General features: G+C 48.4%; 1 protein-coding gene across 1 annotated transcript in view; it reads right to left on the minus strand.

Moving 5' to 3' along the window:
* Positions 1 to 8,057: 8,057 nt before the first annotated feature.
* Positions 8,058 to 18,182, minus strand: part of LOC148219585 (serine/threonine-protein kinase PAK 3-like) — a 110,983-nt gene continuing 100,858 nt past the window's right edge. Inside the window, exons 5-14 of the mRNA XM_088156351.1 lie at positions 17,840 to 18,007; positions 17,362 to 17,527; positions 17,000 to 17,063; positions 16,259 to 16,307; positions 15,382 to 15,494; positions 14,610 to 14,727; positions 13,676 to 13,775; positions 13,033 to 13,223; positions 9,653 to 9,790; positions 8,058 to 8,274 (exon numbers count right to left, since the gene is read on the minus strand). Of these exons, the coding sequence (XP_088012477.1) occupies positions 8,179 to 8,274; positions 9,653 to 9,790; positions 13,033 to 13,223; positions 13,676 to 13,775; positions 14,610 to 14,727; positions 15,382 to 15,494; positions 16,259 to 16,307; positions 17,000 to 17,063; positions 17,362 to 17,527; positions 17,840 to 18,007 (1,203 nt within the window). The 3' untranslated portion in view covers positions 8,058 to 8,178. The remainder of the gene's footprint in view (positions 8,275 to 9,652; positions 9,791 to 13,032; positions 13,224 to 13,675; positions 13,776 to 14,609; positions 14,728 to 15,381; positions 15,495 to 16,258; positions 16,308 to 16,999; positions 17,064 to 17,361; positions 17,528 to 17,839; positions 18,008 to 18,182) is intronic.

Consider the following 18,182-nt stretch of genomic DNA (forward strand, 5'->3'; position numbering starts at 1 on the left):
TTTTTCTCTGTTATGGCTTTTTCTCGGCCTATAACAGAGTCTTTCACCTTCCACCGGTCTAGCTCAGGTGTTGGGATGATATTCCTCTGGGCCTTAGCCACAAAGACGTAGATAAGATATCAAAAGAGGCTCTTTCCCCTGATAAAGTTACAGGTTTATTTCTTGTGGGTAGTGAGTGAAAAGGGAAGAGAAAAGAGCGGGGGAAGAGAGAGAAAAGAGGGGGAAGAACAGGGTAAAAGCGTGGGGGGGGAAAAGAGAACGGGGGAAGAGAAAAAAGGGGAAAAAAGAAAGAGCGGGATAAGAGATCTGGGGAAAAAGGAGATGCGGGAAAAGAGTGGGGGGGAAAAATGCGGGAAAGAGAGCGAGGTCAGCGGGTCCTGACCTTTTCTAGGGTCTGGAAAGGGGGGGCGGGGAGAAATTGGATCCCAGCCAGCTCTGTGTGGCCAGGAAGGGAGAGGGACCAAGATACAGGGCACAGCAGGGGTCACGGGATGTACCATTTACAATGTATCTAGGGAACGCAACAGTCACCCACAAGAAGAACAATTTCCACTGGGGCCCTGTAGGCACTAATAACATAACAAGTTGCAAAAGCTACCGAGGAAGAAGGTGGACCAAGTCAAGTCGCAGAGCTTAAAGCCCTTCAGCTGGCTTTGGATATTGCTGAACAAGAGAAGTGGCCGAGGCTCATCTCTACACCGACTCATGGATGGTAGCTAATGCTCTGTGGGGATGGCTGGATCACTGGAAAAAGGCCAACTGGCAGCGCAGAGGGAAACCCATCTGGGCCGCTGAGATTTGGCAGGACATTGCCACCCGAGCAGAGAGACTGACCATGAAGGTTCAACACGTGGATGTGCACGTACCCAAAATTCAAGCTAATAAAAAATATCACAACAACGAGCAGGTAGACAGAGCTGCCAAAGTGAAAGTATCACAGGTAGATCGAGACTGGCAGCACAAGGGAGAATCATTCCTAGCTCGTTGGGCCCATGATGCCTCTGGTCATCAGGGGAGAAATGCAACATAGCCATGGGCCCGTGACCGAGGGGTGGACCTTACCATGGACAGCATCTCACAGGTCATCCACAACTGTGAGACCCATGCTGCAATCAAACAGGCCAAGCAGGTAAAGCCTCTGTGGTACGGTGGATGATGGTTGAAGTACAGGTATGGGGAAGTGTGGTTACTGCACTAAAAAGAGAGAGAAAGGACAGTAACACACATGGGCTTCTTTAGGGAAAAAGGTCAACTTTATTGTATGGACAGCACATATTTAAAGCATGTTACGTGGAGCTAGGACAGGACAGTAGCTCATTGGACAATTGGGAAAAACATTGATGGGATAGTACTTCAGGATGTATCCCACGGGAAAGACACCAGGTGTTAATCTTTATTATGAATTCCACTCTGATTTTTACTGTATTATCACCTTGGGAGACTTCCTCCCTAACTGAAGCTATAGTCAGCTTATTAGCCTGGGAATGGACCTGAGAGTCAGGAGAAATTCAGGCCTGAAAAAGAATTTCCAAGCTGTAATTCCCTAGCTCTCTAATGTGCGTGTCTACAGGGAAGCCTGGCAAATTGATGGCATCACCCTTCCCCAAACCTGCCAAGGCAAGGGCTATGTACCCACCATGGTGAAAGCAACCACAGGATGGTTGGAAACCTACCCTGTGCCTCATGCTACTGCCCAGAACACCATCTTGGGCCTAGAAAAGCAAGTCCTGTTCAGACATGGCACTCCTGAGAGAACTGAGTCGGACAACGGAACCCATTTCAAGAAGGGCCTTATCAATACCTGGGCCAGAGAACATGGCATTGAATGGATATATAATATCCCTTACCACGTGCCAGCTGCTGGGAAAGTTGAATGGTGTTATGGACTCCTTAAGACTACCCTCAAGGTGCTTGGTGGGAGAACCTTCAGAAATTGGAAAATGAATTTAGCAAAAGCCACATGGATGGTCAACACCCAAGGGTCCATCAATCAAGCTGGTCCTGCCCAGTCTGAACCCCTGCACACAATGGATGGAGACAAAGTCCCTGTGGTAGACATGAAATGTATTTTAGGAAAGACTGCTTGGATTAATCCCACTGTAGGCAAAGGCAAACCCATCTGTGGGATTGTTTTTGCTCAAGGGCCTGGTTACACTTGGTGGGTAATGCAGTAAGATGGGGAAACCCATTGTTTACTAAAAGGAGAACTAATTTGAAGTGTGAACTGTGTGTAAGGTTTCATTCTGTATTTATAAATATATATATCTGTAAGAGGGTATTGGTTGGGGTATGATGTAGATGGTAACAGAATAAGGGGTGGATTATGTCCTAGGTAACAGTGTAAAGATGTGCCCAAAAGTATGTATTCTATCAACATCTGTTGAAACCAGGTGGGTAGTGATCCTTATATCTGTGGAAAATATCCTCTGCTAATGGGCCATCTCTTAAGAACCAGGTGGGGCAGTGTCCTTTATCTTTTCCACAACCCATCCTTCCTCCAGGGAGGGATCTTCTGTTAATGAGCCATTGAGTCCCACTGTATGACTGACAAAATTACATCATCCCATTGTGGGATGCTCCAACCAGGGGGAGGAGCCAAGCCTTTCCTACCTAGATAAAAACGGAGGTTTGGAACACCAAGGCAGCCCCTTGGTGTTCCCAAACACCCCTGGTTCCCACTGAAACCCACTGGTTTCCAGAGGACAAGAGCTACCAGAGCTTTCTACAGGATCACTACTTCAACAAGACCACTTCATCTGGACTGCGACCACCATCATAACTAGCGGGGTGTCAGGTTGTATTCTGACTCTGTCACTAGTTTTCTTTTGTACTATTGCATGTATTTTATCTTTTCTCTTTTTTCTTATTCAATTGTATTTCTGACTTGGAGTCTCTTACCGGTTTTGCTTTCAAAGCAGCATAAGACTTATGTCTTGTTTTTTTTTTATTCAGCTGCCTAATACTGGAAAGAAAGCAAGATCTTTCTTGTGACATACAATGGTGGCAGAAAGAAGATTTGAGTGATTGTATTTAGAGCTTCATTTTTCTTACTGGTTATTTTTGCTGGAATTAAGTAGCAAGAAACAGCCAGAATTGCTCTACGAGAGTGATGTCTTCAAAGAGAGTAAGAAGGAGGAGACAGGCAAGTACAGGTCAGTCAGCCTTGCCTCCATGAATGATCTGGGGCACAAAATAGAGCTGGAGGCAAGTCCTTAGTGCTCTGACCCCCAGGTGCTGATACTGGGGCAGATACTCTTGAATGTCTTCATTAACAGCCAGGCTGGAGGAGCAGTTTACCTTCAGCAAGTTTGCAGAAAATACATGATCTCTCCATAATTAGGTCACTTACAACCAGGGCTGCAGAATTAGTCACAGTGACTCAAATGGAAGTAGAAAAAAGACTGCCCAAAACTCTCAGTTGGAGCACTGCTATTGCTCAAGTGTGTAGCTCACAAAGAAGCCCCTCAGCACTTGCCCAAGTTCCTTAGCTCATCTGCTATTTTAAGTTATTCCAGCAGTTTGCATGGCTGCATCATGAGAAGGTGTATCATGAAAGCAGTGATGAGGAATGCACCTGGGGCTGGCTGTTCCATGTGCAGCTGCAGTGCCAAAGAATAAAGACTATTTTCCTTTGCCTGAAGCAAAACCTTCTGGACATGTGTCAGACCTGGCAGCACATCCTTCCAGCAAGTGGCAAACAATCCCATGTCACAGACCCATGTCAACTATGTAAGTATGGGACTTAGAACTGCAAACAATGCAGCTCTTTGTGTCAGGGACTGCCCTTAAGCATTTTCACACCACCATTCACAACGACAATTCAGTCCTGATGGCAGTGACTCAGATCTACTACAGCCTAAAACATAAAGACAAGATCACTGCAGATGGATTTTACTCAAATGTTGAGATTCAACAGCAACAGCACTGCTATCATAAAAATGCAACCCCAAATTGGAAACAGGAATAATTAGAAGCAAGCAATAAACAGAGATCCTTGATGCACCAACTCCAAGACTCAGAAAGTCTTCTTAATAATAGGTGTCTATACACCTACAAAATTTCATTCTTAATGTTTTAGTTACTGAAATAACTGAATATATCTATATCTATATCTAATATCTATATCTATTATCTATAAATGTATAGACAGAAGTGACCGACTACATCCTTAAATACATTTTATCATCACTACAAGAAAAACTCCAGCTTCCATTATTGCATGGAATCTTTTCTACCTTCAAGTACCACCATGGGTATTCTCCTATTCAAAACTCTATGCTAGCTATTCATAAACTATTGGGAAAGAAAAGTCCCAAAACAAAACCAAACCCCAGCGCATAGAATTTATTAACCCAAACAACATTTGGAAAGCCACTACTACCTGGCATCAAAAAAATGTTCGATGTCTCTGTAATAATTCCTTCTAGAACATTACTCAAAATGATTCATGTTCAGCAACTACTCCAGCAGCAAATAAAACCACCAGTCCATCAGAGACGAATCAAAATATGACTGAACCTCCACGGAAAATGTAGCTGTTTTCTAAGAACTGCAGAGAAAAATGTCTCCAAGTTTTCTTTACTTAAAAGCCTGGTGTAAATCCAGGCTCCCACTCATGATATCCAAGAATTTACCGCCAGGGTGAACACGTCAAGCGCTGACATACAGGGACACAGGGACACAGGAACACAGACCCAGACTGCTGGATGCACACACATCCCTCGCACCCACACTTGGAACCATCTTCCTGCTGAGCTGAGGACAAGAAGCGACCGGAACAGCCCGGGCACTCCGCTTCCCTGCAAGGCACCCGACAGCCTTGAAGCTCCAAAGGGAGCCCAGGTCGGAGCTCGTACTGTCCGGAGCGAGCCCGGAGGAGCCCCCCCATCCCTCAGCCCTCCCCAGGCCCAGCTCCTGGCGCAGCCGGGGCCGCTCCTCCTGCGCTGTCGCGGCTCCTCCCGCGGGCGGGGCTGAGGCGGCCCCGCTGCGGCCCCGCTGCGCTCCGAGCTCCGAGCTGCGCTCCGGGCCGGGGCTGGGCCGGGCCGGGAACGGACGGACATGCCGGGAGAGGGGAGAGAGGCCTGGGACAGAGGGGAGATCCTGGAAGAGGGAGGAGTGATCGGGAGAGGGGGAGATGCCGGGAGACGAAGAGAAGCACTGGCTACAGCCCGGGAAAGGGGGGAGCCTGGGACAAGGGGTAGCTTGGGACGGGAGAAACCCGAGAGAGGGGGGAGAGCCCGGGAGACGGGGGAGAACCTGGGAACGGGGAGAGATGCCGAGAGAGCTGGGAGCCGGGTAGAGCGGAGAGAGTCCGGGAAAGGCCTGGGAGAGCAGAGGCCAGCGGCGGGAGGCCGGGAGCGGGGGCTGGTGCAGGCGGAGCGGGAACGGGGGAGCCCGGGAGCAGGGAGTCGTGCAGCCGGTCCGGGAATGGGCGCGGGTCAGCGCCTTTGGGAGAGCGCGGCTGCGGGGGCGGCCCCGGAGCCGGAGACACGTGGAAAGCGACTGCTCGGCAGCCCCGGCGGCCGTGAGAGCACAGCCCTGCCCGGGGAGGCAGCGCCCTGGGCACCGCTCGGGTTCCCAACGAGGCGATGGCACCGCTCGGGTTCGCCGCCGTATCCGCGGCAGCTCAGAGCGTCGGTCTCTCCTCGGGCCCAAGGCTCACCTGCGCCAGGTGCGCCACAGCATCGCCTCTGGCTGGAGAACCCACAAGGAGCAGTGCCGGGCAGGGACTGCAGATCCCCATCGGTGGCAAGGAAAACAGAGCAAGGAATCTTCCACGGGAGAATACATGGGATCGGAGTGAGGAGTCACTGTGGAATGTGTTAGGATGTCCTCACATGGATATTACTGCTCTTGGCTTGGAACGTGGAAAAGAAGTGCAGAGACATAAATTAGAAGCTGTTTGCAGTGACCTGTTATCTGCATAAAATGCTACACAACAGCTGGAAAGCTTTCTGGATGACTAATTACCACTTGCCAGGTAATCTGGACTTGATAGGGGCAGCTTAGTTATTGCTCCAAAATGACTCAGGAGCCACGATTAAGAAAATTCTGAAGCAAGGTGCATAGACTCACATTTTAAAGCAGTTACTGTGTGTTTGATCAATGGAATCTGCTTTTATGCCATGATTCTCCTGAAGGTTTGTATTGTGGATTCTTTTTCATGCAGGCATACATGCAAAATTTGGGGATCTAAGGTAAAGTCCTTTTATAAGGGATATTGGAAGAGACTGGCCTTGGTTAAGCAATATGTCAGCGAGAGACAGTGAAGCCATTATTACTGAGAGGAAGAACAGCCCTGCAATAGAGGTGTGAGCCTTGGCAGATATTCACTAGAACCACCTTCGGCAGAAACAGTTAGAAGGTAGAGTGAAGGGATTAATCACTGGTGCAGTATTCTATGGACTTTGGGATCACTACACTATTCCAAATGGTCTCCCTTCAGTCAGAAGAGGCTTCCATCTCCTCCAAGAATTGCCTACTCATACTCTTCTACTCCCTTCCAAATCAGTTCACCCTCAATCACAAACCTCGGGCACATTCCTATATTCCCTCTGTCCCAGCAGCTCAGAGCTGCATTGCACAGTCTTTGCTGTGCTGCAGAGAGCACAAAGCAGGCTGGCCTGGTGCCCCTGAATATTTCTGCAAAGCACTCTGCATTTCACACCTTTGCTGTGGCTCCGTGCACAAGTCCAGGATTGCAGGCGCTTCCTCGCAGGGCTGTGTGAGGCACTGTCTCCTGCAGCTGTGACCTGACAAGCTGTCCCTGCCTCCCGCTGGCCTCGGTTCCCCTGGCACAAGTGCTGTGCCTGAAGGACGCTGCCCTGTGCTGGAGCCTGTGGAGCAGCCCGGCTCCCTGCCCCTGTGCCCAGAGTGCTGCACACACTGCTGACCTTGCCCAGGAGTTACAGGGCAGCCGGCCCAAGAGGGGCAATGCTCAGCCAGGGCACCAGCCCTGGGCTGCTCTTTGCCTTTCTCTCCTGCTGGCCACACTCCAGGGGGCCAATGCCACCAGTCTGTGCTGTGCCCAGCACGGCTGCGCTTCCCCTGGGGCCCAGCCAGCTGCCAGCTTGGCTCTGAGAGCAGAGGATTCGCCCGGTGCCAGGAGGAGGCACCCAGGGCCGGGCTGCTGCCTCTTGCAGCTCCAAGGGCCTCCTTCCAGCCTGCCTCTGCCCAGGCTCAGGCTGCTCCGGGCTCTGCCAGGGCTCTGCTGGGGCTCCACCCTGGGCAAGGCTGGGCTCACTCTCCCCTCACAGTCACTGACAGCTCTGCACCACATCCTGGAGACCTTTCAGAGCAGCCTCACTGATCTTTCTGCTTTCTCAGTTGAGCCAAACTCTCCTCCAGCCAAAGAGATTGCACTTAGGGATGCAAATCCAAGTGGCAGGAATCCAAATGCTCTTGAGTCACAGCTGAAGGCTGTCACCGTTGAGATTTAAAAGATACGACACTCCGTAGTTCACACAGCAACAGCCAATATTACCGAGTGCAGTTCCTTTTTAGAAGATGTTAAAAACCCTCCGTGGCTGGTCTCCTAATTGGCTGAATTTGGTTACCACCCAGCTCATTGGCCAGTAGCTCCCTGTGTCCATGCTTGCCAGGGATTGCTGGCATTGTTTGAATTTAAATGTCCCAGCTTTCAAATGCCTTCCTCCTAGGGATGTTGACCTCTTTTCCCTAATGGCATAGACTGGTGGAATTCTAATGAGGGTGTCTATGACTGTGAAGCCTCCAGGCCAGATTTTAGCCGTCATAGAAGGTCTGCATCTGCATGGGATGGCTTGGCTGCCCCCTCCTCTGGTTTTGCCTGCAAATGCCATTGCCTTTTCTGCCTCAAATAGAAGCACCGTGGCTGGGCAAAAACAAGCCAGTGGGCCATATTCCAAAGGCAGTGTGATCTGGAGAGGATAAACGAAGAAGAGCCTTCCCTACTCAGAAACCATGCCAAAGAAGCCGTAAGTGTGACTTAGCAGCATTAAAAACAACTGGCAATCCAGAAAGAAATGTTGTATTTTCTGAAAGAATCAGAAGGAGGGGAATCTTACAAATGAGTTGCACTTGAGAAATTTTATTTATTTATTATCTTATTCTGTAATCTTACTGTATGATCCTAATCTACAGTTCTCCTCAACAGTCTTATTCTATGCTGGTTGCACAGGTAATGTTTCAATGTGATATTTAAATTCTTGTCTCCTTCTTCTTCTTCTTCCTCTTCACTGAAATGATGAGTGGTGTCAGGGTTGACACTGGCTTGGCTGATGTTACAAATGGATGCTGTCCACAGGGAAAAAAAAAAAACCAAACCAAACAATGAATCATGACTTTCAAGGCTCAGTGCTTCACAGGCTCAGTCAGGATTGCTCTGGTTCACAGAAAGATGCAGAAAGAGAACCAACAGGGCCATCTGCACCTCAACCTTCCTGTGCAAGACCTTGCCATCACAGGCAAACCTGGCCCAGAATCCCACTCATCTCTTTATTCTGGTGTCTTCATCTTGCTGGGGACTTTGTCCTGCCAGGGCTCTGGAAATGGTGCTTTTCTGTCCTTGGGGTTTTTTCCTTTCAGGAAACTCCAAAGACTCACATGGGTGCCTCTCTTTGAAAGACAGGCATCATGCTAATTTCCACAGGGGGACACAGCAGTGTCTACCTTTCCATGCCCTGCCCCTCCTGTGCTGGATGGCACCTTCCTTCCTTCCTTGCCAGCAGGGACAGCCGAGTGGCACTGGGTCCTGCAGTTCCCTCTCTGCCACACAAGCTGGCAGTAACCCTGGGGCAGGTCCTGTCTGCTTGACCATGCCAGGCAGCAGATGGGGCTGGGACAAGTCCCTCTCAGCTGTCCCTGTTTGTGTGGCAGAAACCTCTAAGAGTGGGGTGGGGGCACAAACCAGGGCCCCTCAGAGGCTCACAGTGAGCCTGCCACAGCCCCTCCTTCCCACAGCCAAACCTCTGAGTGCTCAGCCAGGACTGGCTTCCTCGGGTTCTTCCATCACCATTTCACACCTCTGGATCCAGCATTGCTCTACTTCAATTCTTGTGCCATTACATAAAACTGACCACACCATCAAATTACAAAACAGGGCAAAAGAAACAGTCAGAGGAGAGAGCACCTCTCTTCTGAGGACAGGCTGAGAGACCTGGAGTGATTTAGCTTGGCGAAAAATAGCTCCCAGGGAGACTTTATTGACACTTGCCAAAACTTCAGTGGGGCTTCTGAGGGAGTGTGGGACACCTTTTTAATTATGTCCAGTTGCAATAGGATGTGGGCTAACATTTTTAAACAAAAAGAGGATTGAGTCAGAGTAGATCTAAGAAAGAACTTATTTACTAGGAGCACGGTGCAACGGTGGCACAAGTTGCCCTGAGAGCTGGTAGGTGCCCCTGCCTGGAACCATCCCAGATCAGGTGGGACAGGGCTCTGAGCAACCTGATCTCCTTCAAGATGTCCCTGCTCATTGCAGGCCACAGGACCAGATGACCTTTGCACCTCCCTGCCAGCCCAGCCCAGTCTAGGATTCCTCACCATTTTCATTTGAAAAAGCACAAGATTGGAGGTGAGGAGGAAAGGGGGGCTGATCTGATGCCTTGGCCTCCAGTGGAGGAGGAGCCCATCCCACGGACACTCTTTCACCTGCAGCCCCTTTGCATTTTACCTGCAGGAGCTTCTTGGCAGACCAGCGCTGAGTCTCATCTGTCTGCAAGCAGCAGCTCAGGAAGTCCCGCAGCAAAGGCGAGAAGAGGTTGGGCTGCTGCAGCTTTGGTCTCCCTCCTGTGGCTGTCGGGAGTTGAGGCTGGAGAAAAAGGAAACACGAGGCTCAGCCTGCTCCTTTCACATCTGTCACTGCTCTCCCAGATGCCATTGTTTAACCTGCACTCTGCACTGGCAGTTTCTGCCCTGGCTGAGAGGCTGAGATGACTTTGCTGTACCAACAAATCACCCAAACCCCAAAGCAGCCACAGCTTTTCCAACATGCAGGGGATCTCACCTTGGCAGCTGATCTCATTACTGACCTAGGTAGTGGGAACTACATCAGCAAAACCATGTTTGCTTCCTTGAGGATTCCACCAGCTTGACAGGCTATTTGGAAGAGGGATTTTTCTGTATTAACTAACTCTTTATTTCCAAGAATTATTACATGAAAGGCATCACTGAAGTGCTTGCTGGTCCCTTAAGCACAGCTGCCATAAACCAAAACTCATCAAGCTTTTTGTCCTGTTCTTGAAAAGAATGGTAATTGGAAGAAAAGAAAGGAAATCCACCAGGTATTCCTCAGGTAAGAAAACAAACATTTGGAATGTCATATTCGACACAGACACATAAAGATGCATGCACCAGGTATTGGGATGAAAATGCCTGTTTGGGCACACAAAGAGGAAACGCCTGCAGCTCTGTTTCTCAGCAGTCTGCAAGTTTCAGCTTCTTTATGTGGCAAAAGGAAACCTTTTCATGGGTGTGATGGGTTGACTTGGGAAGAAGAAACTCAGAAGTTCTCTCTGAGGGAGCTTCCTCTGTGGGGGTTAGGACACCTTCAACAGCCCATGGGAGAAAGTTAGTTCACTCCTTGAAAACACATTTCAAAGGAGGTAATCCGGAACTTGGTTTTTTGTCTTTCCTGTAGCTGAGCAGGTGACACCAACCCGAGCTTCCCCCCTGCCCCCCATGCCGGGGGGAGGCTCGGGAGGCCGCTTGGGCCCCGTTTGCAAACGAGGGGAGCCGATGGCCGGGAGGAGGAGAGGCTCCTTGATGAGACCTTCACGGCTTCCTCCTCCACGGGCCCGCGGCTCTGAGGGGGGCCCGGCTCCTGCTGCTGGCTCGGAGCAGTTTCTGAAGGGCCAGGCCTGCCCAGCCCCGCACGGCCTGGGGGAGGCAGCCGGGCCTGTCTGGGAGCAGGGGTGGCCATGGGCAGGGTGGGGCTGCAGCCCAGCCCCAGAAAGGCTGAGTGACACCTCAGCCACCCTCACCCAGCACGGCCTGGGCCTGGCCCGACTCTTGGAGTTGTGTTAAACTTTAACTCTTTACTGCTCAGATAAGATTTGCAAAACCTCCGGCCTTCCTTTGGATATGAAAGGGAATAAGATTTCTGAAGTCAGTGAAGCAAGAGCTAAGGTTTTTTAAATAGAAGGAGAATGAGGAGATGCTGTCAAGATGGCTGAAAATCCTTTTGTAAGATTATAGGGATGAACCGATGTACTGAATATTCCTATAAACCATGGAAAAAGACATGGGGGGATGGAGATGTTCCATTTGATAGATGATTTGACCAAAAAGCACCTGTGTTGAGAATCTTTGCCCTGAGGAAAGAAGGGGATCTCAGTTTTATGAGGATGAAGCCTGAACAGAGAGAAAAGAGATTAAGAGAACCTTTGCTATGGAACATTTCATTCTTAAAAGTAAAACCCCATGAGGAAGACATGGTCCACATCTACAGCTTTGGGAAGGCTGTGGAGTTGGGAGGAGCGTCACGATTGCAGGTCAGGGTGGATGCAAATCGTGAAAATGAAACCACGAGAGGACTGTTTTCTTCCTTCTTGTGGAAAAATCCCTACAGCTTTCATCAAAAAGAGGCTTCTCTCTCCGGAAGTGAATTGAAAAAACTAAATTAGGGACTGACCAAAATATTTGCTATATGTTTGTTTTGTTGTTATGAAGGTTGGGAAAGGGAAGGAAGGAGTAGTCTGAAGAAAATCTTATTCTGAATTTGTTTCCCCCCCCTTTGTTTGTGTAGTTAATAAATTTCTATTTTTTTAATAATCTCCTAAGTTTTAGGCCTGCCTTGCTTTTTTTCTCCTGGTTCTGTCTCACAACAGGAAAATGAGTGTATTTAAATTGGAAAATCAAAACTAAGACAATGGGCAAATCAGAAGGAGAAGTGCTATCCCTATGGCAACCCTCTGCTCATTTGGATACTCTACTCAATGCATCAATGGTGTGCCATTGCAGAAAGTGCCAGGCAAGAATGGGAGGTTTTGGCAGGCTCTCCATGACACCAGCCCCTGGCCTGGTCTCCATAAAAATGTCCAGCACAATACTAACAGCTCGGTGCTGGTGGCACTGAAATAGATGGTGACCAAAGAGACTTTGTTATTATCCTCTTCAACCCAGAGGAAAACTTCCAAACCTAAAACAGCAAATACACTCTCCTTGAGTAAAAATAATGATGGCAGCTTTCTTTCCCACACCACCAGAGGTGACAAAAGGGGTTTTATCCTGTCCCCCTGCAGCTGAGCTCAGCCACTGGACATGATGGGGAGCTGATGTCCTCACTGTCATTAGAACTGTGCAACCCAGGGATGGCCCTGCTCCTGCAGTAAAGGAACACAGCACCGGCATCAACCAAACAACCAAACACCTTGGATCCCAGCCACAGGCACCTGACTGCAGCTCATCAACTTGTTAAAGTACCAAGAAACAGCCAAGGGTTTGGTGTGCAATTCTAACTGCAGCCAGAGAAAAACACATCCTGAACTTAGCCAGGCCATCCAGAGACATGACAGAACAATGTACAGGTTAGTTGAAAGCCTGAAAGTTTCAAAGACACCGGATTTGGAAAATATGCTACAATATGCAGGGAAATTGATGTACTGTGTTTAAAAAGAAAAAAGCAAGCAGAACTGCTTGGGCACTACTTTGGTGGTTGGTTTTTATCTATTTTTCTTTTTCTTTTTTCTTGCTTTTTCTATAAAATTGAACCTCAGAAGATTCAACCTCCATTTTGATGGGTATTTATCACCTATCTAACCATTTCACCAAAAATTTTCTTTCCTTCAGGAACAGAGCTCCAAAAGTGTTCAAAAAGCAAATGAGAAATGTCAGGCATGGCTGGAGGCAAAAATGGCACGTTGCTGAACTGGTTACCTGCCACTTCTCAGGCCACCAAAAGTACAGAAGATGCTGATGTGCTGCAGCAACATGTTTAGAAAAGGACCTTGGTATAAGTAGTGCCAGCAGATGGCAATGGGATTTTGTCCAGTGGCACACAGAACATGGGACAGATGGGAAAGACAGTGGGATCAGTAAGTATTTGCACCTTACCCAGACAGGAGTTTGGCAAGGAACTTCTCGTTCCACCATTTCAATTCCCACAATTCCAAAGGACCAAATATCCACTTTGGGGCCATATGGTTGACCTGTCATGATTTCAGGTGCCATCCACCCAGAAGCGCCGGCCACTGAGCTCCATCTACTCTGCTCAGGGGTGGACTGAGCAAAGAGGCCAAAATCAGCTATGGAGAAAACAACACACCATGAAAGCCAGCTCTAAATAGGAAACCAAGCCAAAGAATTCCCCACTCTCACTCTAAGAATGAGCTGTTGATGAATCTCCTGGAGAACTGGCCATGCTCAGTTTCCTTAGGGCTTTAGCCAAGGTAGTAGGGAATTGGCCACTTCCAAAAAAACCCAGGATTTTAAATGCTGCTCAGAACAGTGGCCTTTATTCTCCTGAAGGTTTACATTGTATCTCCCTCCTTCTGGAAGGGACACACACAGACCAATGCCACTCTTGACTGCTTGTGCTTCCCTATCATACCTCTGTGCATGTTGCAGCTGTGCCTTCAGCTCAAAGCAGGGGCCCCTGCACTCCCACCAGCAGCATTTTTGGGGAGCTGGCAGTCACTCAAAACAGCCCCACACCCCACATCCCTAGAACACTGCCCCTGACCAAGAATATACTGACCCAGCTTGACAGAGCCATCGGTTCTGAAAAGGATGTTGCAGCTCTTCACATTTTGATGGATTATGCCGTTTAGATGAAGAAAATCCAGTCCTTGCAGGCACTGGGAAGGAAAACAAACAGGAGGGCAAAAATTAGTGATGTGAGTTCACAAGAAAGCAAAAAACTCGAAATGGTTCCCTTTCCAGGGGAATGGGGACTAATGGCAGAACACAGTGCCAGTGAGAGGAAGAGCTTGCTGCTCCAACACCAGCAGAGCAGGACCTTTCTAAGGAAAGTCATGTCAGCTTTTGGAAGAGCAGCAGCAACTGCTGTTGTAGACTGTGCCCTGCAAACCAGACAGAATGACTGCTGCTGCAGTGGATGTGCTCTCCATGCAGGGGACAAACGATTTTGCCAAGAAAGAAAACGTCCCTCCCCTTGTTGTGAAGTGGATTACTTTGGGTGGCAAGCTGCATGACAAAGGTTTATTGTTGGCCTCAGCACAGATTTGGAAGCATCACATCAGTCACCTTTTAGAAGCAAACAGCATTTTGGGTGCACTACTTTCCTTTTTGAGACCTGTGAGAAACAAGTCTCTCTTTTTTCTTTGGTATTCATTTCAAATCCTGCCACCAGCACCTTTGTTTTTACAGACAAGGAATGCAGTGCAGACGGGCTCGAGGTAAACATTTAGAGAGGCAGGGTGAATAACAACAAATACAAATACAAGAGACAGAGTGAGAATACAAGAGCAGGAGAGAAGAGTACAGGAATAGAGGACAGTGAGTTCTGGGGCACTGGCACACAATTCACTTGAGATGCTTTTACTTCCCCATAGCATACCAGCAACACAGAAACAAAGCTTGGCACATGAAATCTCTCCAGTTCTGAGCCCCAGTTCCCCAGACAATCCTGCCCAAGCCCTCGTAAGCACAGGTGGGTTCTGATCCCTGACCTCCCGACTGACAGCTGCCATCTCATCTTCTAACAGGTACATCTTGCTGATGACATCTCTCAGAGTGCCTCCATCCATGTACTCCATCACCAGCCAGAATTGCTTATCCACAAGGTAGCTGAAAGAAGGAAACAAGGCTGTGGATATGAACGTGCATGGCTGTGTTGCTGTTTGGAAAAGACAAGCGTCATTGTTGTTCCTGGGTCTCTTTGTGATGAGGACACAATGAAAGGAATAGACATTCCCTCTAGGCTGTGCAGTGTTTCCAATCTGTGCAGACTCAAGGAGAAATGTACTGGTGTAAAAAAGAGATGTGTTAGATGGCCAGCAAGTGAAAAATGCAGTTTAATAACAGATAAAAAACCTGTCACACTGTGTTTCCAGAAAAAAGGCACCTAGTATTTCTGGCATGCATAGCAATGGAAAAGATGGGACACAATCCAAGGGAAATCTGAGTTATTTCATGCACATGTAAGAAGACACTTGGAAAAAATCAAGTCCCAAAACGACAGGGTGGCAGTAAACTCACGGGCTATTGATTTAGTAAGATAGGGTTGATTCAGGGTTTTGAACAATTTTCAAACTACATGTGCCAGGGAAGACTCGTGCAGACAAGATGCACTCTCGTCCCATCCACTGATGATGAGCAGAACAATAATAATTTGCTAATAATTAACAGCTCTATTTTCTGCCAGTGACCAAAGTGGGTTTTTACATTGCGTGTTTGCAGTATGTAAACAAACAGTCATGGGACAAAAGCACAACAACTCACCTGTCTAAATAGTTGATCAGGTTGGGATTCCTATACTTCTTAATGACCATAAGTTCCTTGACCTTTAGTTCCTTCTTCCTCATTCCGTGGAGATTTATTTTCTTTATGGCCACCTAAAATGACATGGAAAATCAGTAACTTGAGAAGTTGGTGGCATAAGACCAGAAAGCACATGGAGTGAGTGATTTTGCAATGACACAGCTGAGCTGAGCCAAAATGCCTTGTGATTAGACATTGGAGTAATTAGGAACTGACATTCCAACAACCCATTTCTCTGCTCCCTTGGGGGCCAGTTACAGAACACATGGCCATTGCTGTTTTGCCTTGTCCACTTGATAACAAAGATGTCTTTACTGTCACCCACAAAGCTCTGCCCACACTCTCTGCTGCTCTGTCTGGGATTCAGAAGTAATCTGTGCCTTGGTACTCTCTGGATACATCCTGGGCTCTAAGCAGGGCTTGGGGCTTTTAGGGACGCCTTGCAGATCTCTCTCAATGTGCAGTTCCCAAGTGCAGCACTGCAGGTGGCTAAGGAACTACCAGTAACATGCAGATGCATTTGCTGGCAGCCAGAAATGAGAATACAGCTCTGAAGCTGTAGCCCCAAAGAGCAGGGAGATGCTCTAAGGCACCACCTTTGTTTTAGCAATTGAGAGCGAGTGAGCACGTCCTTCTCTGAAAGGAACCGCTGCCCTCCTCGCCTTCCTTCTGGCAGCTGAGAAGGACAAAGACTGTCCCAAAGGCAATTTCCAGGCTGGCACCAGTCTGTGCTTCTTGTGCCTTTACTGCACAGCTCTACCCAAAGCTCCAGCCAGAGCTCACACCAGAGGGGAAAGCCCTCAAGGGCTGAGAGTCTGCAGGGGCTGTTGACATTTACCTCTTCTCCTGTGGCCGTGTTGAGTGCCCTACAAACCTCTCCAAAAGTCCTAGAAACAAGACAAAGCAAAGAAAGAGAAGCCATTTAGAGCCTAGAGTGAAAGCCAGGCCAGATAGGAGATCTGTGCTGTCAGTGCCTAAAACCTGGAGGATGCAGGAGGGGTTTGCCAGAAGGCAGCTCTTGCATTTCCCTCTCCAGTGCATGAGCACTGGGCCTGTTCCTGGAGTGTTGGGTTTTACTGCCTCAGCTCAAAAGAGAGATTATTCTTTCATCTCAAGTTTCAGTTTCTAAACGGTGCAGTTCTTATGCTGACCACAGAGTATTTCCTTCAGCAAACTCTTGGAAAGAAATGTTCCTGAGAACTGTTATCTCACAGCTATCATAGGGGGTAAGTTGCTCTTTCAGGCAAGCAGGATCCTTCTGCTTTCATTAGTGTGGCTGTAGGATTTGGAGATATTCAGAAATGCTAATGAAATTAACACAGAGCTGTCCCACACTTGAGAGACAAGGAGATCTTCCAGGTCCTGCTCCTTCCTGCTGGCAAGGCCATGCCAGCATGGAGATGTCTTTGGCATTGCCTTCTGACCACGTTCACAAATTCTGACCAGTAATGAGAGATGGGACAATCTAACCCCAGTGTCTGAATATGTTTGCAGCTTGCTTGATTTCACACTTGATAGACATTCTACCAGCAAATCACCTGGCCCATGTTTATGTAAAAGTAACTGAGGTTGGACTCACCCGCTGCCAATATTTTCCAGTTCAGTGTATTTTGTCACAGGATTTTCCATGGTCACTATTTTCCCTGAGGGAAACAAAATGCAAGATGCTCACTTGAAAGCAGAGATCCCAACTTCCAGAAGATCAAAAAGGCAGCCCCCTGTGTGGGTCTCTGAACCCTTTGTGCTTGGCTGGGTAACAAAAACAACAACCAGACAGACAGCTCTGCAGCACAGATGGCCAGCACAGAGAGTGATTTTTCCACAGCAGTTCCTATAAGGATTCCTAAATGTCCCTGTGACACCAGGCTCAGGAGGAATATTTGGTACAGCTATGCTGACACATGCACACAAGACACTGTCCCTCAAATACACAGGACGTACTCAGTAGCTGCAGGTACTTCTCCTCAGTCTCCTGTTGCTGAGCAGCAGCTGTGTCAGTGCTGGAGATGAACGATGTGCCCAGGCTCCACTTCTCAGGCTGGGGAACAAAGGCTCCTTTAGACAACGCTGCTGCTGCAGCAGGTTCAGTAACAGAGCCTGTGTAGATCTGAGATGAGAAATGAGTTTATGTCAGAAAGGTGACTGGCAGAGATTACTTCGAGATCCCTTTTCAAATGCAAGCCCTCAGGAAGAAGTTTTCAGCCACATGCATGGCTCTTAAAATGGATTATTTGCATGTTCACTTCTCCAACTGGATGGGTCAAAACCAAAGGCTGGTTTTACTCGAGTTCATGGCCAGATTCATGTTCCATTTTCATGAATTTTCTGAAGGATAACTGCCACAAGACCATTCCACTTCCTCCCCAAGGATTCCTTTCCCCCTCCAAGGGCTGCAGATGCCCTTGTTCAAATGTTCTACCTCCTTCCACTGAGATCTCTTTTCCTCCACCATCTTTGGGACGTGCCCAACCTGCAGCATCTCCGGCTGGGACAGCTCCTGTGCCTCACACCGACCACGGGGCTTTTTGTTTCCAGTCCTTTGCTGGAAGTCTTTGCAGGCTGGCAGGTGAGATGTCAACACTTCCACCTCAAGTTAAACAGAACAAAGCAGTCAGAGACTACAGCTTGTCCCTGTCAGCCAAGAGTCATTGACTGTGAGGAAAGGGAGAGAAGAGGGCTACAGACAGCTTGTTTCAATCCTCCATCTGGGTCACCATGTCCCACTGTAAAAATACCTCAAGAACAAGGAACACAGTAACCCT

This window comes from Sturnus vulgaris, chromosome Z (assembly GCF_052056855.1).
Source record: "Sturnus vulgaris isolate bStuVul1 chromosome Z, bStuVul1.hap1, whole genome shotgun sequence".
Lineage (NCBI taxonomy): Eukaryota > Metazoa > Chordata > Aves > Passeriformes > Sturnidae > Sturnus > Sturnus vulgaris.